General features: G+C 42.6%; 1 protein-coding gene across 1 annotated transcript in view; it reads right to left on the reverse strand.

Annotated features, from left to right (window-relative positions):
* Positions 1-2,911: 2,911 nt before the first annotated feature.
* Positions 2,912-23,098, reverse strand: part of RASGRP1 (RAS guanyl releasing protein 1) — a 76,237-nt gene continuing 56,050 nt past the window's right edge. The window contains exons 7-17 of the mRNA XM_025884605.2: positions 21,966-22,139; positions 20,726-20,842; positions 18,208-18,483; positions 16,775-16,855; positions 15,358-15,462; positions 14,420-14,529; positions 13,633-13,777; positions 12,880-12,916; positions 11,972-12,124; positions 10,326-10,711; positions 2,912-3,433 (exon numbers count right to left, since the gene is read on the reverse strand). Coding sequence (XP_025740390.1) covers positions 3,299-3,433; positions 10,326-10,711; positions 11,972-12,124; positions 12,880-12,916; positions 13,633-13,777; positions 14,420-14,529; positions 15,358-15,462; positions 16,775-16,855; positions 18,208-18,483; positions 20,726-20,842; positions 21,966-22,139 — 1,719 coding nt within the window. The 3' untranslated portion in view covers positions 2,912-3,298. The remainder of the gene's footprint in view (positions 3,434-10,325; positions 10,712-11,971; positions 12,125-12,879; positions 12,917-13,632; positions 13,778-14,419; positions 14,530-15,357; positions 15,463-16,774; positions 16,856-18,207; positions 18,484-20,725; positions 20,843-21,965; positions 22,140-23,098) is intronic.

Here is a 23,098-nt window from a genome sequence, read left to right on the forward strand (position 1 = left end):
TCTGAGTAGTCATGAATACATATGAATTGCTCTGGGTGGTCTACATTGGACTGAACTATATCAATTTCATGCACAACTTCAAAGTTCTTTACTTGCTAGTTTTCTTAGAACTGTTGGATTAAAGACAAAAGCTACAGAGAAAGGACAACCTTAAATTTGTCTCCTTCACTCTTAGTTATTTATAGACTTAATATTTGGGGACCGCTGTAAGTCCTTATGCAGTAAGATAGGAAAAGGTTGAATATTTCTGTACTGTTACTTCATGTTATAAAAAGATTGAGAAAAACTTACACTGAATAATTGCTTTGCTTTTCCTTCCAAGAAAACCCAATTTGGTTAATAGAATAGGGGAGTGGTGTCAGCTGTGGATTATAGATTTTTCTTTTTTTTTTTAAGATTTTATTTATTGACAGAGAGAGACACAGCAAGAGAAAGAACACAAGCAGGGGGAGTGGGAGAGGGAGAAGCAGGCTTCCCGCGGAGCAGGGAGCCCGATGCGGGACTCGATCCCAAGACCCCGGGATCATGACCTGAGCCGAAGGCAGACGCTTAACGACTGAGCCACCCAGGCGCCCCTCGATTATAGATTTTTTAAGAGAAGCTTCTACATACTCATGAACTAGAAGAAACACAAGACAGCTGTGTGGTAGGGGTCCTAATGTCTTTTATCATATAAATATTACACAAAGAAAACTTACATTAGGTATCAAAAAAAAAAAAAACCTTTACAATCTGTACACTTGTTTTTTCCTTGCAGTTTCTTTTACATTATAGATCCTTAGAAATTCACAAACGGTCAGTAAAAAGGCAAGTCAGTTACCAAAGAAAATGAGAAGTGATGTTGCTGTTGACAAAACAAGATTTGTCCTTGTTTTGACAGGTAAATATGTGCTCAAACATATTTCAAGTCAGTATAAGACATAAAAGTTTGTATCCTAGGCTTGACAAACCAAAAATTTTTTCCAGATTATTTCTGTAGATTCTACTAATCCCATGTAGCTCAATGCAGATATTAATTTACATGCTATTCGTCTTTGGCCCTTGCTGGACTGTAAAAACTTGTGATAAAACTGCTTCCTGTCCATTTTAGTGACAAATTCTGGAATGCTTGAGACCCTCTAGCCATATTAATTTGACTGATGAAGGGAGCTCTGACCTTTAGAATTCTAGGATTACAGATTAGGTACACAGGAGTTAATCTGGGGTCTGTATTTTGGATGGAGGGTAAGGAGAGTGAAAAATTGTGTTACATGACTATGTTTATAAAGAAATTGAGCTGTACCACCTTTGGTCTGTATCAGAGGGAAAGAATAATAGTGAACATGAATTTTAGAGATTACCATAAATTCATGTTTGCTACTTACTTATGTGGACAAAGTGCTTCTTATATACGAGGTGATGGACCTAAGCATCCTGCTCTGGGAATTTCTGAGTTTGGAATTAGGAAAGGGTAAATTGTGTGTAAAGTAATTCTTTAAAACACTAACTGAAAGCCACTCACTGGTTTTGTCACCAAAGCTCAGTACAAGGAGGTATGCAAAAGGAAACCGGTCTTTCATCAGATAAACTTCTTAAATGGTCTGAATCCTCCAAGGAAATTACACTGTATATACTTTGTATTCTGAATAAGATTTGGTGGTGTTGGTTTTAGGTTTCGAACTTTTTTTTTTTTTTTAAAGATTTTTATTTATTTATTTGAGAGAGAGAATGAGATAGAGAGCATGAGAGGGGAGAGGGTCAGAGGGAGAAGCAGACTCCCTGCCGAGCAGGGAGCCCGATGCGGGACCCGATCCCGGGACTCCAGGATCATGACCTGAGCCGAAGGCAGTCGCTTAACCAACTGAGCCACCCAGGCGCCCTAGGTTTCGAACTTTTAATTGTTGAGATTATGTTCTTGGCAGTTGGTCAACTTGCGTATGAATTTCAAGTATGCTTGGTACCAAGCTTTCCAAGCATGGAAGGTAAGTTCCCCTCCAAAAGAAAATGATTATATGAACTTTTTAGAGAAATCACATAGATTGGGAGTTTGTAAACAGTTGCCCAGACAACTAAATGAGCCCATTTATCATTAACCTTCATTAATAGAAAACTCATAGGACTCTTAATTGTGATTTTGCTAAACAATACATTTTACATTGTGAGCAATTTCTTTATCCTGTAACAAACTAACTTTATATTTGTGGATTTGTGTAAATGACAAAGTTGTTTAATTCATCTCCATATTTTATGAAGGAGGAAACAAAATTCCAAGTCACATGCATGCTTGATATTGTATATACATAATATATACACATATACACGTTCTCAGGTCTTATTGAAGCCTCTGATCCAATTAGCTTATTTCTAAATAATATAGTGAAGACAGTATAGCACAAAATCAGTTCAAAATAGTTACTTCAAAAAAAAAAAAGATGGCACATGAAAAGTTAAACAGATTCTTTCAAAAGGCCATAAATTCCTAATTCTATCCAATGTAGATATATGAGGACAAATACCATGTTGGCAGGTTTTTTTTTAGCTACCTGGCTGGTAGTATATTAGGTGGTATTAGCTATGTTTCCAGGTGTTTAGTTTGCCTACTTATGACTGAGACTAACACTGTGAGTTGACCTATAATTGGATAATGTCTTAGTCCCCTCCCCCACCCCCAAATTTGTGGCTCCATCTCTAGAAGTTTACTTCTAAATAGATACCCTCATGTATGAGCATGAGCCTAGTGAGGAAGGAGTGGGAGAAGGCTAACTGATTAGCTATCTGAGGTAGTGAAGTGGGAACCGCATTCGAAAAGAATGCTGGAATATAGAGGAAGTGAATCTATTTTTGGAATGTGAGTCTCTTCCCATGGTAAGCAAGCTTTGGATGGAACAAAATAAATCTTTCAGTTCACAGAAAACCCACAGAAGGAAGCAAATTAATTTTCCAGGGATTTTAGTTCTGAGGAAGTAGTAGCTACACAGGCCACATAGGAGAAGCAACCTTGTTAGAAATCTGTAGTCCTATTTTTATGAAGCTGTTGGGATTAGTCCCAGGGGGAAAAAAAGTTTATGGTGTGAATGGCAAAAATTCTGCATTCTTCAGCTTTCCTACCCTTTGACTCAACTGACTGGAAGAGAGAAGACAGTTCCGCTCATGAGGAGTCTTTCAAGTAAAAAAAAAAAAAAAGTAACTTGCTTTTCTGTTTTAAAGTACCCTTTTAAAATAACTGGTCGATCTAAGGTTCCCCAGGTGTTTGTGTTACTCATTTTAGTTAAGAGATCTGATATACTCCTCTACACATTGTGTTCCTTCAGTTTCTGGGCTAAGAACAGTGACCGTGCTCCATTTGAGCTAAGACATGATTGCTTCTTGCAAGTTGGAGGGTTTCTATTTTCTTCTGTGCATATTTCAGTTGGATCTTTAGAGCGTCATTATCTGCTTTCAGGGTATTTATTTCCTAAAGGGAAAGGAGAATGAGGTATGTTAATAAAGCAGCAATGAATAGCAAATCAGTTACAATACTGGGAGTACTACACTTGATTGGCATTTTCTATTCACTGTGGCTGAGAATTAAAAACTATTTTCAAGACGTTTATTTTGCTCTGAATAGAAAATAACAAGTTTAATGTCAAGTGAGCATGTGCAAACAGCAATTAGTTTTTGTTATCATATCAAAGATGGCTAGCAGGCGGAATAAACCATTCCCAGACAAGAGGTGGATATAAAACCTTTGGATGCTGTATAGTGGGAGACCTAAACTTGGCAGAAACGGAGTCTCTCGTCAGGTCCGAGGTATGAAAACAGTGACTCAGAATACTGTCATATGAAATACTATAGTTCTTTTAGTCTTAAGTTTTTTCCCCCCAAATCACTGAAAACTAATGGACTCCTTGGATAAGGAATTTTTTCCTACCCCCTAAACTGGGATCTAGTTATCTAATTTTCTGCGGCAGTTGACTTCCAGGCTACTGCCTTTTTTAAATTGAATTATATTTGACCTATGACATTGTATAAATTTAAGATGTACAACATGTTATTTTGATATGTTGTAATACTGCCATTGTAAAGACAATCAGCACCTTTCATTGTTATAATATCCTTTTTAGTAACGAATAATTTAAGTTCTGGACTCAGCAGGTTTGAGGATTATAGTACGGTATTGTTTATTGTTCACTGTACCATGCATTTTACCTTTCAGGCTTATTTACCACTCGTTGTAAGCTGGTACCCTTAAACGACATCTGTACCTCCCATCCTCCCTCTGGTAACCACCATTTTATTTTATTATTTTTATTTATTTGAGAGTGAGCAAGAGAGAACACAAGCTGGGGGGAAAGGCAGAGAGGGAGAAGCAGCCTCCCCGCTGAGCAGGGAGTCTGATACGGGACTCGATCCCAGGACCCTGGGATCATGACTTAAGCCGAAGGCAGACGCTTAACCAACTGAGCCACGCAGGCGCCCTGTAACCACCATTTTAATGTTTTTGCAAGTTTGGGGAGTCCCAGGATCGAGTCCCGCATCGGGCTCCCTGCTCGGCGGGGAGTCTGCTTCTCCCTCTGACCCTCTTCCCTCTCGTGCTCTCTCTCATTCTCTCTCTCTCTCTCTCAAATAAAAAAAAAAAAAAGCTTTTAAGTTTGATGTAGTCTCTATTTGTTGAAGAGACTGTCCTTTCCTCCTTGGGTGCTCTTGGTGCCCTTATCAAATATTAGCTCACAGTATAAGCAAGTTGTAATTCTGGGCTCTCTCTATTCTTCCATTGGTCTATGTGTTAGTTTTTGTGCCAGTACCATACTGGTTTTATTACTGTAGCTTTGAGTATAGTTTGAAATCAGGAAGTATGATATCTCCAGCTTTGTTTTCTTGTGGTTCCATACAGATTTTAGAGTTGTTTTTTTTTTCTATTTCTGTAAAGAATGCTATTGGTCTTTTAATAGAGATTGCATTAAATTTGTAGATGGCTTTGGGTAGTATGGACATTTTAACAGTTCTTCTGGTCATGAACATGGGATATCTTTCCATTTGTTTCTGTCTTCGATATTTTTCAGCAAAATCTTGTTTTCATTGTACAGATCTTTCACTTCCTTGGTTAAATATATTCTAAAGTATTTCATTGCTTTTGGTGCTATTATGAATAGGATAGTTTTATGTCTTTTTCAGATATTTCATCCTTCGTGTGTAAAAATGCAGCTGATTTCTGTATGTTGATTTTGTAGCCTGCAACTATACCTAAATTTTTGATTAGTTCAAACAGTATTTTGGTTCTTCTGGCGATTTTATACATGCAGACTCATGTCATCTGCAAATAGTGACAGTTCTACTTCTTTCCTGATTTGGATGCTATTTCTTTGTCTTGCTTAATCACTCTAGCTAAGACTTCTAGTAATGTGTTGAATAAGAGTGATGAGAGTAAGCCTCCTTGTGTCTTGTTTCTGATCTTGAGAAAAAAGCTTTAACTTTTTTTCTACTGAGTATATTAGTTATGGGTTTGTCGTTTTGGGCCCCTATTATGTGGGGGTCTTTCTGTACCCAATCTACTGCTGTTTTGTGTTTTTTGTTTTTTTTAATTTGAAAGGGTGTTGTATTTTGTCAAATGCCTTTTCTGCCTCTGTTGAGATGATCATGTGGTTTTTCTTTCATTTTACTCATGTGATGTATTACATTTATTGATTTGTATATGTTGATCTATGCTTGCATCCAAGGGATAAATCACATTTGGTCATGGTGTATAATCCTCTTATATGTTCTTGAATTTTGAGTTTGATAATATTTTGTTGAGAATGTTTGCATTTGTATTCATCAGCAGTATTGGGCTATAGTTTTCTTATGGTGTCCTAATCTGGCTCTGCTATCAGGGTAACGCTCTTCTTATAAAATAAGTTTGGAAGTATTCCCTCAATTTTTTGGAAGAGTTTGAGAAGGACTGGTGTTAATTCTTCTTTGAATGTTTGGTAGGTTTCACCAGTGAAGCCCAGTGTTGGGTGCATATATATTACAACTGTTATATCTTGTTGATGTATCAAACCTTTTATCATTATATAATGACCTTTTGTCTCTTGTTAACATTTTTGGCTTGAAGTCTGTTTTGTTTGACATAAGTATGGCTATGCCCCATTTTCTCTGGGCTTCTATTTGCATGGAGTATCCTCTTCCATCCCTTTACTTCGAGCCATTATGTGTCTTTAGAGCTGAAATGAGTTTCCTGTAAGCAGCATAGAATTGGGTCTTATTTTTTATCCATCCAGCCACTCTGTGCCTTTTGACTGGTGAAACCAATCCATTTATTTTTTAGAGTGATTATTGTTATGTAAGGACTTACTACTGCCATCGTATTTGCCTTCTGGTTGTTTTCTATCTCCATTTTCTTTTTCCCCTCTATTTCTGTTTACTCTTGTAAAGTGTGATTTTTCTACGGTGATTTGAGCCTTTTTAAAAAATGTTTTACTTAAATTTAATTTACTTAAATTCAACTTAATTAACATATATTGTATTAGTTTCAGAGGTAGAATTTAGTGATTCATCAATTGCATACAACACCCAGTGCTCAGTACATCAAGTGCCCTCCTTAAGGCCCATCACTCACTTACCCCATCCCTCCTCCCCTCCAGCAACTGTCAGTTTGTTCCCTATAGTTAAGAGTCTCTAATGGTTTGCCTCCCTATTTTCCTCTTACTTTATTTTCCTTCCCTTTCCCTATGTTCATTTGTTTGGTTTCTTAAATTCCACATATGAGTGAAATCGTATGGTATTTGTCTCTGACTTTGCTTAGCATGATACCTTCTAGTTCCATCCACATCGTTGCAAATGGCAAGATTTCATTCTTTTTGCTTTGTGATTACCATGTGGCTTACATGTAAAACATCTCATAATTAAAATAGTCCTTTTTAGCTTGAAATTTTATAGGTGACCAAAATAAAGTGCTATCCACTCTTCCTTCCCTTTTAAAATTTTTGACATTACAATTTATCTTTTTATGCTGTGAATTCATTGAGAAATTATAGTAGCTATAGTTATCTTTAATGCTCCTTTCCTTAGGCCTTTCTCCTACAATTAAGAGGTTGAACACACCATTCTAATATAGTTACAGTTTTCTGATTCTGCTTATTTCTCATCATTGCTGGAGTATGGTGTACTTTCATTTGCTTTTATGTCACTAAATCATTTCAGCTTGAAGAACTACTTTCAGCATTTCTTGCAAGGCTGGTCTAGCGGTGGTGAGCACTTGCAGTTTTCGTCTGAGAAAGCCTTTATTTCACGTTCATATCTGAAAGGTGACTACTGGATGAAGTGTTCTTGCTGGCAGTTTTAATACTTGGTCATTTCACTCTCTCATGGCCTATAGAGTTTTTGCTGAGAAACCTGCTTATAGCTAATGGGGTTCCTTCATAGGTTTCTCTTTTTCCCAGTTTATTTCTCCCTCTCCCTCTGCCCCTGCCCACCATTCATGCTCTTTCTCACTCTCTCAAAATCTTTTAAAAGATTTTGGGTGGTCCATTACCTTCTTGGACTTGTATTCTCCAATTTCTTCTCCATGTTTGGGAAGTTCTCAGCTATTATTTCTCTAAATATGCTTTCTGTTCCTTTTTCCTTCTATATTTTTCCCATCGTAACTGATAGCTCTTATAGGGTTTCTAAACTTTTTAAAAAATCTTAGTTCCTCTTAATCATTTCTAAATTTCTGTCCTCTAAGTTGCTAGTTCTGCCCTTGATCTGCCTTATTTCCTAAGCTTTCTAGTGCATTCTTCATCTCATTGAATTCTTCAGCTCCAGAATTTGTCTGGTTCTTTAACAATTTCAATCTTTTTGACAAAGAACTCCTGTTCATTATTTTCCATAGTTCATTGAATAACCTTTCTGAGTTTTTCTTGTAGCTTGTTGAATCTCTTCATAACAGCTATTTTGAATTCTTTATCAGTTAGATCCCAATATTCCATGCCTTTGAGTTTGGTTGAATTCTTTTCTCTTTGTGATACCGTGAGTTTCCGTAGCGTCGCACGAAATGTGCCTCTGCCATCGTATTTGAAGTAGTAGCACACACCTTTCTTAGTTGTTTACTTTGACTGTTACAGTGCAACAGACTGGCATTTAAAGTCCTTTTGTTTTTCATAAGGTGGCCACATACTATAGCTCAAGTTTTGGGTTTCTTTTTACCTAAGCCGGCTCTGGTGCTGCACTTGGGAGCGTGCATTAAAAAAGTTGATATATAGAGTACTGGCGGTAGAGGTGGAGGGCTGCCCACGGCATGATAGGGGGATCCTCGAGTGGGGGTACTCCCAGAGGTCCATGGGCAAACCTGCTGTGAAACCCTGAGGGAGATGTGTTCCTTCAGTGCCCTTTGTTACTCTTATCTGCCTCTTTCCCTTTCCTCTCCCTCCCCCTAGTCCTGGAGGTCCTTCCTTAGAAACCTGAGTGCCGTTGGAGAGAAATGAGTCCTTCCAGCTATAGCCTATGCAGCCAGGGGGCCGTTCACTACTTTTGCTTTCCCTGTCCTCTGTGAGGGAGGAAGCCCAGTGCATTGCAGTGTCATCCTGGGCAGGGAGGCTGACTCCTAAGATTCTCCTCAGCCTCTGCCCCCAAACTCTTCTCAGTCTGGCTCCGTTCCCAGTGGGACCTCCACAACTTCTGTATCTTCCTTGCATGTCCGACCTGGTTTGCACTCTCCAGTGTTGCTCTTGCCTGCTCATGGCAAGACGGAGATGGCAAGACGGGGTGGAGCAGGCTCACCACCTCCCTTGGATCTGAGGCCTAGCCACCTACTTTCCGGAGCACAGGCAGGTACAGATCTCCTGGGTATTCCGTGAGGTCACTTTTTGTTTGGTTATGAATAACCAGTTTGTTGTAAATAAAAGGGGAGAGTAGGAGGGTACAACTCCCATTGCCATGATGATGTCTCCAGTCTTCTATGAATCCAGTGTTCTTACATTATACCATATTGATTACTCCCTCCCTGCAAGTGTAGGCACTTTCTGGGTAATCTGGATACAATGAGTTGTTTCTCAGTGGAAATTATCTAGATTGTTATGTGCTAGGTAAATGTGTTCCATGATCATAGAGTAATTATTCACGATCTGAGGCAAACCATAGAGAGCATGGAATCCTGCCTTGTATTTTACAGAGGACTAAGTATGGCACAGTATATCTGGTATTAGCATCACACATGTAATTTGCTTTTGACAGTTTCTACCCCTGAAGAGAAAGGGCTTTGTGTAAGCCACATTTTGTCACCTTCTGATTGACTTGATTCTTAAAGCAGGTCTTAAAAAACACTGAGCCAGAGAATACCTTTCATCCAGAAAATCTGTTATTTTTTTCCTATGTTCCTCCTAATACTATGTTCTTTGTTTCAGGCACCAAGCCAAGAGTTTCACATGTATTGTTTCCTCACATGTTTCTGTATTCCAGCTTCTAGGAGTCTGACAGGGAAGGTACAACACTGAGAAGGCAGGGGATTCTGAGGCCCTTTTGGGCAATTTCACTATGTAATATGTTGAATTATTTAAGGAATTCTCGCTAGGTGGATGTTGGTTTTGTGTTTGTACTGCTAGGCCTCCAAAAACACATTGCCAACCTTGATGTTTTAGAAAAAAGAAAACCGTTAAGGATCTAAGCTTCCCTCTCTCTAAAATGACTTAAAGTTACCTGACACTGGTAGGAACCCCTTGGAGCCAGCCCTCACCCTGAGCCCTGTACTCTAAACAGAAGGAAGTACGTCAGTTATTGGCCCTACAGAACTGAATATTAGGGCAACTGCCTGTTGTCCCCTTTCTTATCCTCTTTCATTATGCCCTTTTCTCTAACCTTGGAACCATATTCCCAAACTCCTATTCTTCCTTTCTTGGTAAACTTTATCTTTTATAATGCCTTTATGGGGCACCTTATAATTAGGACATTGTAAGTTGAACAGAAGGAAAAGCAACTCCTGGTACAGTTGTTACCAGTTTATAGATTATATTCAACTGTGCATCTGCCAGATACTGTCTAATGTATACAGAAGATCAGCACCTTCTCTTATGTGTTTGAGTTTCATTTAGAAACAGGGCTGTGGGGTCAGCACAGTAAAGCTGATTAGTAGAAACTGTCTTTTTCTCTCAAAGCGCCTATTGTGAACAGACTTTGGGTCCTGGCACCAACACGTTGAAATGGCAATAGGGAGCCCAGTATATCTTGTTCTACTCATGTAATATGAGACATAGCCTCCACTGGTTTGAAAGAAAGCCGGAATCCTTTCTTTTCTTTTTTTGGCTTTATCCTGCTAGTAATCAACCTGGTCAGAATCTTCAGCTTACATGTTCTTCCCTGGTTCAGCCCCACTTCTCTGAGAGTCTGAAAGAAAAAAAAAAAAAGGAAGGTACCTGTTCCAGCTCTTGGTAAGTTGGGAGTCTGAGATGACGGAGATCCTCCTTCGATTTTATGAGGGATTCTTTATTCTCCCACTTGACAAAAGCCCGCTTTCTGACCAAGACGGGGCTGGGGCATGGAGATGTGGGACTGGGAAGCACATACAGAGTATCCTGGGCTGTCTTCCTTGGGGAGGACAGCATCAAGGGCCCGGAAGGACCCTCACTGCCAAGCCACGGCAGTGATTCTGTCTGGGTGGCCTTGTGGGTGACAGTCCTCTTCAGCCGAACAGAAATCTTCTGTGAGGACACTCCCATGAGCATGATGGTCCGATCTTTACTATCCTCACTGTGTTCCACGGCCTCCCCATTAGGGAATGTGAAAGGCCCTTCCTCAGGTGCTGTAGAAAGATACAGGACGTGTTAGTATTCTATCTCAGAAAAGCAGAGACTCAGATGAGACCGTTCTTATTATAGGAGTTCCATGGGCCCAAAGTGGACTCCTTTGCAGGCACCCTCTTCAGGGGGTGAAGGGGCCTGAAGTGCAGGTGCTTTGCTGGCGAAGCCACGGCCCCTGGTGCCAGGCTGCATCTACCCTGAGGGAAGGACATTTTTCTATTTGCACAAAGGTTGTCTAGAGGATTTCAGTTGCTGCAGATTAGTTGAAGCAAGGCCCTGCTTCAGTGCTATAGAGAGAAATGGTCCATACAGATTTTCTGTGGACATTGGGAGGGGGTAGCTCTCAGTGTTCAAGTTTTGGTCCTCTTGCAGGTGGCCTCCAGGAGCTGGTAGGAATTTTCTTTGGGACCTGTTTGTACAGTGGGCATAGCTTAACTGTGAGGGGGAAGTTCCAGCTTTGTGGAAGTGTATCTCAAAATGTGTTGCCCTTAACATTCTGGTTTTCTCTCAGCCAACACCCTTGCCCAGGACCCAGCCTGGATATTAACCATTAGGAGTAATTTCTTGGAAAAGTAAAGAGTGGATATATTTGAGATGATTGGTAGGTTGTAAGACTATTGTTTTGCAATGACTCAACAGTAATTCTGGGCTGTTTAAACACATCATTTATAAAGAAACATTTTAGATTCTGTTGAGTCTTTCATTTAATAAGGATGAAAAAGTTACCTTCCAGGATTTGGGGGAAATGAAATGATTATATAAAGTGTTTTTTAATCTAGTAAAATGTTACATATTTTTAATTACTAAACTTTGTAGCCAAGACATTGGATTGGTATAGTCAGAGTGGCTTCTGGACAACAAAAAAAGTTATCCAAATTGGCATTTATAATTTGAACCAACAGTTCTAATACTAGAAACCTTAGGAACATAAATTGACATGAAGTATCAGAATATTTAAGTTATATTTACCCTAAAAGAACAACCCTATTTTGGAATATTATGCATGATGATTTTTTTGTATTTCACATTTTACAACCAGACTTTCATGCTGCTCTCTGCCACCTTTCTCCCATGAAAATTTGTATTTTATGTGACAGAACTGAGGTCCCCAAAAGTGATATGTAATTCTTGAAATGTGTCTTCCACAGTGGTGTCTGCAGTGGTTTTTATTAAGGGGGAAGGACAAAGGTAATCTTTCCTCCCTGAAAACTTTATCCTTCCCACTTCATTTTCCAAGAGGAATGTTCTCTGTGCCTACTTACCATGGAGCAGGTCTTTGGCTCCCAGTGAGCAAAGGTTGGATGTTGGCCCTGCAGCGGTGCTGTTCTCTGTGGGAGCTGCTGGGTTCTTGGTTCGCTTCTTGCACTCAAACACAACCAGATCTTTGCACTGTTTGTGGCAGTTCATCCCGCAGTCTGTGGACGAGACACCCTGGTCAGGAAGTCTTTCTCTTTCTTCTCCAGAGTCTCAAAACCACATTGGTGCCGTGCTTTCTCGTCACACGTGCCTGTCCTAGTCTGGAGCTGGACACCTGCTATTCCTAATGAACCTAGGAGCCTCATTTGGTCAACTCTGGATCTCACAATCTTGTTGCAACCCTTATCAGAACCAGAAGCACTGTCTTGGAGAGAAGTGGTGTCTTAGTCATCCTGCGTATACTGCCTAACTTACAGAGAGCCCCCTGGAAGCTCGCAGCTCTTACGTCTTACTCTTTCTTCCTTGCCATAAAGTCACCTCTCTTTCACTCCTGAATTTCTCCAGTTAGAAGGAAGGACAGTTAGGTCCGGAGGAATCCACTGGTAAGAGGAAAGCTGGCAAGGGCCTTTGTATGTAAAGACTTCTGTTCCCAAAGTGCCCTTCTTTGGAGACCCACCTTTCCATGACCATATGAAAGCATCATCTCCTACCCGCCATCCCCAGGTCCAGGACAACCCACACAGAGAGAGGACCTCGCAGGGAGGAGCTTCATAACTGTCGCTCAGGCATTCCTCTTCTCTGTGGTGGTAGTCACTGTCAGTGGGTGCTCTAGGGAAACCAGTTTGGGAATGAGGCTGGGAGCCATGCTGAGAAGTTGCGGATTCAATAGACAACTCCTCTGGGTAAAAAATGCTTTATTAGGAGATCCTCTGAGACCAGGCAAAACAACACAGTCGACGAAGCTGAGCCTTACCTTTACATCGATATCCTTGTTTGATCACTCCCCAGAGCTATGAGAGAGACGAGAGATGGTTAGAGTACCAGCCATCATTCATCTGTCGGTATGAGGCTAGACAGTGGCATCCATTCTTTATTTTCCTTCATTGTGCTTTCTTCCTCTGGTGGGAAGGAAACCTCCTTTATCTTCCCCATCTTAACTCTCCTGACCTTAAATTGCAAACATGAAGAGTTTGTGCTGATGAAAGATGTGCGAGAAGCTCACTAGCATGGACTTAGGAGGCCTTCCTGAGGCCTGAAGTAGATGAATCAAAGAACAAACTAGTTTCTCGGGACTCCAAACTAAAGAACAAGCATACAGAATCCTGGGGTCGGTGGGGGGGGGGTGGTCAGAGAGGGGCAGAGCCACATGACTTCTTAAAAGCCATTCCTTTTGACGGGCAAAGGGCAGGGATGTCTCATAATTCTTTTTTCTCACAGTGGCAACAGCATATGACTATAATTACTTAAAAAATATATCCTCAGTTCAACGGTTTTTACCATTTGTCCCAGGCCTCATAGACCAGAGGAAGAAATCAGTCCGGGAGAAATGGTAAAGATGAGTTCAAGTAAAAACCATGCATTTGAGAATGAGCTTATTCTAGGTGTTTGTTTAGGCTTTAAGCTGGCGTGGTTGATAAGGGTGGTGGGGTCTCTGCTTGGCTTAATCACTTAAATTGTCTCATACCCCTCCCCAAGTTTAACCTAAAGCATTCAGAGAACAACTTACAAATCCAGCACAGTTGTCACAGAAAGTAGGTTTCAGGTAGGTGGTCTCTTGAAAGTTGTGAGGAAAGCCCAGGCCCAGTTTGGAGTAGATTGAGCTGGCCCTCATGAAGTAGGCTGTGATCTCATCTCTGCTGATGAGGCCTTCCCTGCCAGCAAGGGACAGACAAGGTGTGAGTGGGGTCTGGGGTAACAAGAGTGGCTTCTAGCCTTTGTTTTTACCCTTGTGTGGCAGGTACAGTACGTAGTGCTGGGGACTATTTCCCTGAGCCCTGCTCTTCAGTAGGGATGCATGGATAGCACGTCATGAGTAGGTGAGAAGGCACTATTCATTTCTACAGAGGTGTTCTTTGGCTAAAGTAGGTTTTCCTAGCCAATTTAAAGACTCAAAAAAGAAATGGAAACTGTACAGGGAGAGAAGTGCCTTATGCTGTGGTTTCTGACTTTAGACAGTACATGACACATAAGTGGAGCCCACCAACCATCCCTTTGATTTCATACAGAGAACCAACATAGAGCTTATGTAACCTTCTGAAAAGTAAATAGACAACGTATTAAATAATTATTTCTCATAATCTGCAGAACCAAGCAAGAAGGAACACTACTACAGGTTTTCTTATTTAGAGTTGACTATTCCTTAACGGGCAGATTTATGAAATCTTCAATTCTGAGGCATTTAAAACACACGTGTTTTTCATGGTCTGTTGTCCAAACGAAAACCAGACCAGCATTGATTTGATGACTGCTCCCTTAGCACCAAGAGCCTCCTATGCCTGTACACAAACGCTCACCTGTCTTTGTCCATCACACAGAAGGAAAAGGGAAAACTGGCAGCAATCTTTTCAAACTCTTCCTGAGAAATGTATCCATCCTGGTCATGATCATAGTTCTTGAAGACGGACTGTGGAAAAAAAGGAGTTTCTTTGGTGATTACCAAAGCGAAACCAGTCATTTCTCCCTTGAGCCAAATGACAAAGGGTTGGAACGTCTGATAAAAGCCTCTCCTCAGCCTGAATGAGAGAACGAGGAAACGTGCTCCTGAAGCTGCTGCAGAGAAGCAGCAGGGCACATGGCAGGGCTGCCCCGGGCCCACATCTGCAGGGGGCCAGGGGCTGGTGGGTCCCTTAGCACATTGATGGTGCCACCTCCCTGGCCACTGGGTGCTCCTCGCTCCTTGCACAGGGGCTGTTCTCCCTCTGCTCTGCCCCCCTTACAGTGCTTCTGCTAACAGCCCAGCGGGAAGCGCTCCTTCCCCCTCCGTGCTCCACTGCTCATGGTTCTGTCACCAGCTGGCTCTCCCTTTTCTCTTACTACACTGGATTAGAAGCACAGAAGTAGGTATCCCTCCTCCACAGTAACAGCGAAGAGAATCAAGAGGGCCAAAATTTTCAGTATTAGATTCTCCTTATTATCCTTACTTAAGCTTTTTCTGATGCCTCTCTGCCTCCCGAATCAACTGCCAGCCCTTAAATATATGCTCTCCTACGAGGTCTTCAAGTGGGGGCACACCTCCCCCAACATGAGGCCCAAGTGTGTTTGCAAAATGTAACTTGTGAACTGTCCTACAGGCACAGTATGAGAAGCGGTTCCCCGTGCTCACCAGGAACAGGTTTCAAGTTTCCCGTTGGTGTGTTTCTGCCACTGTGGGCACCCCCTCCCCACCCTCTGCATATAAAGCTAAGCCAGGCTGTGCCCGGCTTTTGTCTGCTGAAATAACAGCTGTACTTACATCCACCATCCTCTGGACGTGTTTACTTATAGTCTTTGGGTCCGGTTTGGGAGATACTCCAGAGGCCCAGTCCACCACTACTGGTGGTTTTGAAGGTGTTAGTGGCTGAAATGAAATATTCAGAGAAATCCCCATGACACCAGAATGCAGTACAACCCACAGCTCCTTCCTTTCACACTACCTGATGGCCACACTGGACAACCGTCAGCTCTGTGCAGGGGCAAGGAGCTGAGAGCCCATGTGGAATTGAAATCTACAATCGTCATCTTGGCCAATGCAAATGTTGTGCTTCACAGCTGACAAAGTGCTCCTCACATAATATTCTCTTCATCACAGAGAACTCAAAATTCTCCATTCCCTCTGCATTATTGAACCTTTTGTCAGAGCTATCAGCAGAACTACAGTGGCTCATTTAAATTTCCTCTCTGTTCTCTTCTTACTAAAGCCATAGATGAGGAGAAAAATAGCTGAAACACAGGCAGGACGACACAAGGAAAGAAGGCTGAGGTTTGGACACCTGGAGACGGGCTCCATTCCTAATTTGAGACTTGGCCCAAATGAAAATCTCTTCCAAAAATGGGAGAATGTACCCTTTCCATTGAAATGCCCTCTAACACCCTGAAGATGGAACCTGCCAAGTATTTTTAGTGAACAGCTTTCATTACGGTAGGAGCTAGAACTTGATTCTTCTGTGTAGAGGCAATGCAGTCTAGGCACCTGAACAGAGAAGTTGGATTACTTAAGCGCAGGTACCTCCCCGCATTGAGTACTACGTGTTTGGGGGTTGGGAAGCTGCCCAGGAGACTGGGCGGTGGGGGGTGGGGGTTCCCGGACCTTCAGAAGGAAGGCTGAAATTTTCACCTGCCTGTAGGAGAGGCGGGCCAGACGACCTGTGAGGGTCCTACTGGGCAGCGCCGGGACTGCGCTGTTTTGAGGACTTACCAGCACAAGAGGTCAAAAGCCCCAGCAGACTGCTCTTTCTGACCCAGATGAATACAGGATGATCCGTCTTTTCTAACTGGGATGCATGTGCTTATCGACAAATCAAAGAGAAACAACTGATGTGGGGATACTTTATAATAATAGGAAGGAGATGTCACTATGGCCCGCAAGTCTCCCTTCTCTACTTGGTAAATCACTGACTGCACCACTCACTGGGATGTGCTTAGGGCACATAGTCATTTACCGTTCCTATATTCGTCTCATCCCTTCAAGTAGACTACAGGCTCTTTATGGTCAGGAACTAATGATACATATGTTGAAGCTCTGTTCCTAGCACGAGGTTGGGCATACAGTGGAAACATAATACTTATTAAACTGAATAAAGGTTTGTTCCTTAAGATAATGACCTTGATGAGCAGTTGTAAAGTACCTGTTACATGCAGTAATCTTAGCATAAAAATATGAACAAACTCACTGGGGCTTTGTGGTTCCTTGGTTCCCGAGCATAGGAAAGCTCGTAGATTTCATCTTCAGTGTAGTAGAGGTCTAAGGACAACTGCAGGTCAAAGCAGAACACAGTTATTTGCTAGGATGCTGTTTGTCTTTCCCAGGGCTGATGTGTTTCTCTACTCTTCTAGGCCATTCTAGTGGTTTGTTTTAACAATTCACAAAGTTTGGAGGGTGTAACACTTACTACTGTAATAGGGCAAGCATTAGTTCCTTCTTGTTAAAGTGTTTTTAAATTGTGAAGAAATGTCAAGATGTCCTCTTTTAAAATATTTAATATCTAAGCCTTTAGAGTTTAGGCAGAAGGCCCCATCGGGTCAGATGGTCCATGCCTCACTTGTTCTCTACAACAGAACCCAGTTTAAGTGATTGGTGAACAGATTTTATTAAATGATACTAAGAGTTAATCAGTTTCATATATCTTAAAACCATAAAATCTAGAAGGGAGAGATCTTAGAAATAATCTTGTTCTTAACCTAGAGTCTATGGATGGCTTCAAGAGGTCCAGAACTCCTATATATTTTTTATATTTTTCAGTTTTCATCCCATGATTTGTGATTCAAAAAAGTTAAGATCAGTACGTCTTTTCACAGATGGTGTCTACGGCCGAGACCTGCTTTGGTCACCTGGCCAACTGCCAAAGGGGCTGGGATGTGAACCATGGGGCTCTATCAACAGAATCATCATGTGAGGGAAGAAGAGGCTGTAATAATTATGCCATTCTGCAGAAGAGCAGATTATGAACTGTTTCATTTTAGAACTGCAAGAAGTTACAAGTTATCCCAGAGACTCCTCTCTGATTTGCAGAGAAGAAAACAGATACGTTAGGTGCCCACAGTCACAGAGCTGGTGAACTACAGAATCGTGGGTCTGGAAGGGGTTTCATCTGATCTCACTCTGGACCGAAAGTGCAAATCCTGGTCTCCTGTACCACAAGTGTTCACCTATTCTTGACTTAAATGCCTCCATTTTGTTGTTGGTTTTTTTTTGTTTGTTTTTAACTCATTGCCTTACCCTTTTTTAAATGAGAATACACTGTCTCCTTCTCTTAGGTAGCTTTAGATCCTGATTTGCTATCAGCTCCTCCCGGAGAGTTTAGAATTGCTTTTGTAGAGGGGTGGGAAGGAGTTCTAGAAGTCCTAAGGGCATACTGTTTAAAAGCACAGCCTCTGGAGTCCCACCACCTGGGTCTGAATCCAGGTTCTGCTGCTTAATCATGTGTGGTACCCTGACCAGTTATACCTGTGTGCCTCAGTACCCCATCCATAAAATGGTGATCATCATAGTGTCTACTTGCGAGAGTTTTTATGAGGATTAACTGAACTAGTATCTGCTAGGCTGCAGGGAGTGGTGGGTGGCACACAGCTCGTCCTTAGTAACTGCCTCCTGTGGGAGCCTCACCGTCAGCAGGTGCACCAAGTCCTTGTTGGCCTCCAAGGGCGGGGCCACCTCTTGCAGCTGGACCAGTTCATTGATATGATTGTAAAGGGCCAGCAGCTTGTGGACATTGACCTTTCCATCTTCCAGATAGTCGGGCATGGCTTCATACAGGGAGATGAGGTCCTTGAGGTGCACCCCCAGAATGGGGATCTTGAATTGGGTGCACTCCCCATAGGCCCGCCGGTAGTTGTCATAGTTTCTACAGGAGGACAACAGCTCGGTCATCTCACCCAGAACCTACAAAATAGAAGAGACCCGGTCACAGGTACCCACCTGGCAGCGTGTATTATCTGCAATACTCTCAGTCCCTCCCATGATTTCACCCCATCCCGAATTGGGCAGGAGGGGATTCATCTACAATTTGCATACTGTGACTCCCAAATTAAAAAACTCCAGTTTATTTCAAATGTCAGTGTGTATCTGCAAACACAAGGTATGCTTTACTTGATTATACTACATAACTAAACAATTTTAAGTGCGGTCTTACATTTTTATACTATTTTTTTAAAAATAAAAACCGGAGATAAAAATTAAAAAGGTACAAGAATATATAGTACACAGTAAGTGTCCCTCTGACCTCTGTCCCCCAGGCATGCAGTTGCCCTCCCTACTATTATCTGAGCGCTTCCAGAGACACATGGGAAGTGTACTGTTGAAGCGCTGACTATTGCCAACAAGGGGAGAAGCTGTGGGGCTTCAGCGGTCTCTAGCATGTTCATACTCTACGTTGCACTCTGTGGGCCTTAGCGATTCTGAAGCATGGGATACTGCATTCACAGACTGAAAACCTGCACCAGAGACCGAGTCCCAGCAGAGGGCACGCAGGAAGATCAGGCGGAAGGCCTAGGGAGCTCTTCCTGAGAGCCCACGCCCTGCCCTAGCCCTGGAAGGGGCATGGCTGCTCACCAGCACAAAAAGGGAGCGGCCAGATCTGCGGTTCTCAACAAATATGGCAGGTTCAAGTGAACAAGCAGTTCGCAGAACCCCAGTCCCCATGCATGACGACCAGCTTCCTCAGACGCAAAGATTGTCCACCAATCATGTTACAGCACAAAATACCTACTTTAAATGCTGCTGGAAATTCTTTTAATAAAACTGTGGCCTAACAAGTACCATTTCTCTCCAATGAAGGACTTGAGGCTTGGAGTTAGCCTCCCTCAATCACTATGAGCAGGCAAGAGAGCCTCCTTCTCACTCAGCTCTCAGCAAACGGCGCCCGTGAGTGTGAAGTATGGAGGGGGCTCACAAGACGAGAGCCTAACAGCAAAAATGAGATAGTTTTGCTCCCCTTGGGAGGTGAAATAAACTACTAGAGGAGCAAGGGGTTCTCGCTTTACTTCTGGCCTCACTAATCGGCTGTGCAGACCAGCCTGAGGGTCAAGCAGCTCCAGACATGGAAGCACTGCTGTGGGGCTCCAAGCTGAAGAGGAGCAAGCTCGATCTTGTCAGTGAGATAACACGAGAGCGTGTTCATCTCCATGACTGTCTCCCTCTGTCAGTTCTGAGACATGGGCAATCTTTTCGACGGTTCCACTGAGTTTCGCCAGAACTAGTAGGGAACTGGAAGGTGGGGGTGGGGTAGCGTCCCCAGAGCTCAGGGTGGTGAGAGCAGGGATGATGAATCTGAGACTTCCCGAAAGCAGGCTGGACAGCTGAGAACAACAGGACAATGGGGCACAGACCTGTCTCCCGAAGAAGAGCCTCCATGCAGCTCGGGAGGACAGAGGTGGGGGATCTGGGGGCCGAGGTTAGTAAGGGGGGGCTGGCTGGTCCTCACGTGAGGCGGAGACACTGAGAGAGCAGTTGTCAGCTAGTCCGCACCAAACAGCTGCATTTCTAGCTTCAGTATACCTTAGGGGTTTGTATGCCTAATAGCCCTACGTTATGAAGAGCTAAAGCCTAGTCTCTAAAATCTAAAGAATGTAGGAAAGTGCATAGGGCACTTAAGAAAAATATTCCCCAATAAGACCCTATTACAAAATGGCACCTGAAAAGCTCATTTTCAACTCTCTGGGAAAATTCAACTATCCAGAATGTCATTCTCTAAGAGATCTGAATAGGCAGGTTTCTAATGTGTCACTCACTATACATATTTGACATATAAATGGAACTACGGTCAACTGAGCCACTTTCTTTTAGGAAAACATTTGGAACAATTTGCTGGAGCAAGGAGTCGGTACTAAAGACCGTGACTCTCACTATTCATGGCAGTATAGGAGAGAGGCACACGTTACTGCAACTGACCGTAGGGATGCATGCAGTGACACCGAGGCCAGACTGAGTCACAGTCACTCTCAGATCTGGGATAGTCACATCCTATGGGTTTGCTGGGGGTTTGCCTCTCTAGTATTCTGCCTAATTAACTGAGAAAGGATAAAATGGTTTGGAAATGCTCTCTGGGTTGCCTCTCAATAAATGTCGATGCTGGTCCTGGGAATGCTGCTAAGGGGCCCTGGAGGAAGGAGGCAGTGACACTGACCTTATTGATTTCATGTGGGACATGCGAACTTGTCTCCTTGAGCCTGGAGATTGAGCTGTGACAGAGCCCACCTATCACAGCCATCAATGTATTGAAGTTCTGTAGCTGGTGGAGTTTCTGTGACGTAGAAAAGAGAGGAGAGTAGTCAATGTACATGTCAGTTACGCACCTCTCCACTCTGCACCTCCAGTCTTCCTAATACCGGTCAAAGCCTAGCAGTCAGGTGTTGTGCTTTTCTGACCATTTTCCCCTATAGGCTTAACTTCAAACCCTATCTAGCAAGGTGTCATATCTCCCTTCTTTGTTGCACCAGTTTGGCAGGCCATCCTCTACATCAGCAGTTTCTAAGAACCACCCAAAGTACTTGCTTAACGCAAAGACTGCTGGATCCAAGAGCAGCTATTCTGACTCCTGGGATCTGGGGCTGAGCTGAGGGATAAACTTTCAGTTAATATCAGAGCAAGTGGGCCATGTACCAAACTTTGAGAAACGCTGGTCTTAAACCTCTAGAACTAATAATAATTTATATCCTTCATCTCAAATAACCACTTTTATTTTTAAGGACAAAGACTGTTTTATTCTCTTATGCTGTGCCAGTGCCTATGCCGGACCGTCCCTGGGAGAGAGGAGCTAGAGTCTCTGGGAAATTTCAATTATGTGTTCTTACTACCTGTTTTCCTCTCATCAAATGCTTAAACTCTGCCTTCAAACATTAAACCCAGCCGTTCAACACAGTAAGGGCTCACAGACCTATGACAACTGAGGTAGTCCAGCCCCAGTAAAACCTGCCCTTTCCTTTGCCATGTGGGCCAGATTTGGGGAAACAATGTAGGCTGGGAAGCATCTTCTGAATAGGTTAAAAGATCTAAACAGATCTCGGGGCACCTGGCTGGCTCAGTCAGAAGAGTGTGTGACTCTTGATCTTGGGGTCGTGAGTTTGAGCCCCATACTGGGTGTAGAGATTACTTTAAAATAAATAAATACGTAAAAAAAATTTTAAAAGATCTAAACAGCTCTAAAAGTGTATCCTGACCCCTGAGATAATCAATATGGTCCTCACCATATTGCCCTTATGTAGGAAATAGAAAAGTCACCATATCTAAACCTGGGACAATTCACATCACACAAACTCTCCTGTGGTTCGCGGGGGGGAAGCCGCTCTAACGGATAGACTGACTTGGGGGGAAGAAGGGATACTTTACCTCATAGCCTAGGTCAAATTCTTAAGCTAGTCACTGACCTGAGCCACCTGGATGAACTTGATGAAGACTTCTGCCCGGAGCTGTGGGGTGGGACGGCTGAGAACCATCAGTTGTACCCACTGGGAGATGCCGTTACACAGGGCGATGGACCGCTCCATGGTGGGATTCTCCTTCACACAGCTATTCACGAGGTAATTCTGATAATCGGAGAACTGGGGAAAAAGAAACCCATGAGGACTGGCCCTCTGGTCCTCTGGGACATCTGAGAGGCACATCACTTCTGCTCTGTTGATGGTTCAGTTGATGCTATGGGACAGAGGAGCTCTTGGCCCTCCTCCTGCGTGTCTTCCACTTGGCTGATGAGAATGGTGGGAAGGAAATCTTTCTTATCCTACCCAAAGCATGGTTTCTCTACATCAAAAGTCATCAGGCCCAAGGGGATGTGTCCACACACTAATCCAAATACTGTATTCTGAGTGGATAATGATACTGTCCCTTCTAAAGAATACAATATAGAAGAGAAATCTCAGTATAGACAGTCCCTGACTAGAATGGTTTCACTTAGGATTTTTTAATTGTACAATGTTGCAAAAGCCCCATATGCATTCGTAAGAAACCATACTTTGAATTTTGAATCTGGAACTTTTCCCAGACTAGCCATATGCAGTGCGAAACTCGTGATGCTGGGCAGCGAGTTGCGGCTCCCAGGCAGAAACGTGATCACACGGATAAACGACTGATACGCTTACAACCATCCTGTCTCCTGTAAAGTTTTCACTTCTGTTTTTCACTTTCAGTACAGTATTCAGTAAATTACGGGAGATATTCAGCTTTTTATTACAAATAGGCTTTGCAACAGATGATTTTGCCCAACCGTAGGCTAACATAAGTGTTCTGAGCACACTGAAGAGTAGGCTAGGCTGAGCTATGTATGATGTTGGTAGGTTAGAGGTGTTAAATGCATTTTCAACTTGTGATATTTTCAACTTACAATGGGTTTATGGCTCAATAAACCCATCGTACGTTGAGTAAGATCTGTACTAGTTCTAGCTCCATCACTGAAGTTAAGGGGAAAAACAGACAACCCTCTCCTCAAAAATCTCCTCTTTCTCTCCCCCCACCCCCTGCATCCCCAACTGTTTTCTTAACTGAAAAGTGGGATCATAAACTC

Source organism: Callorhinus ursinus, unplaced genomic scaffold (genome assembly GCF_003265705.2).
Source record: "Callorhinus ursinus isolate GAN/ISIS: 27379988/994484 unplaced genomic scaffold, GSC_fseal_2.0 scaffold25, whole genome shotgun sequence".
In the NCBI taxonomy this organism is placed as follows: domain Eukaryota; kingdom Metazoa; phylum Chordata; class Mammalia; order Carnivora; family Otariidae; genus Callorhinus; species Callorhinus ursinus.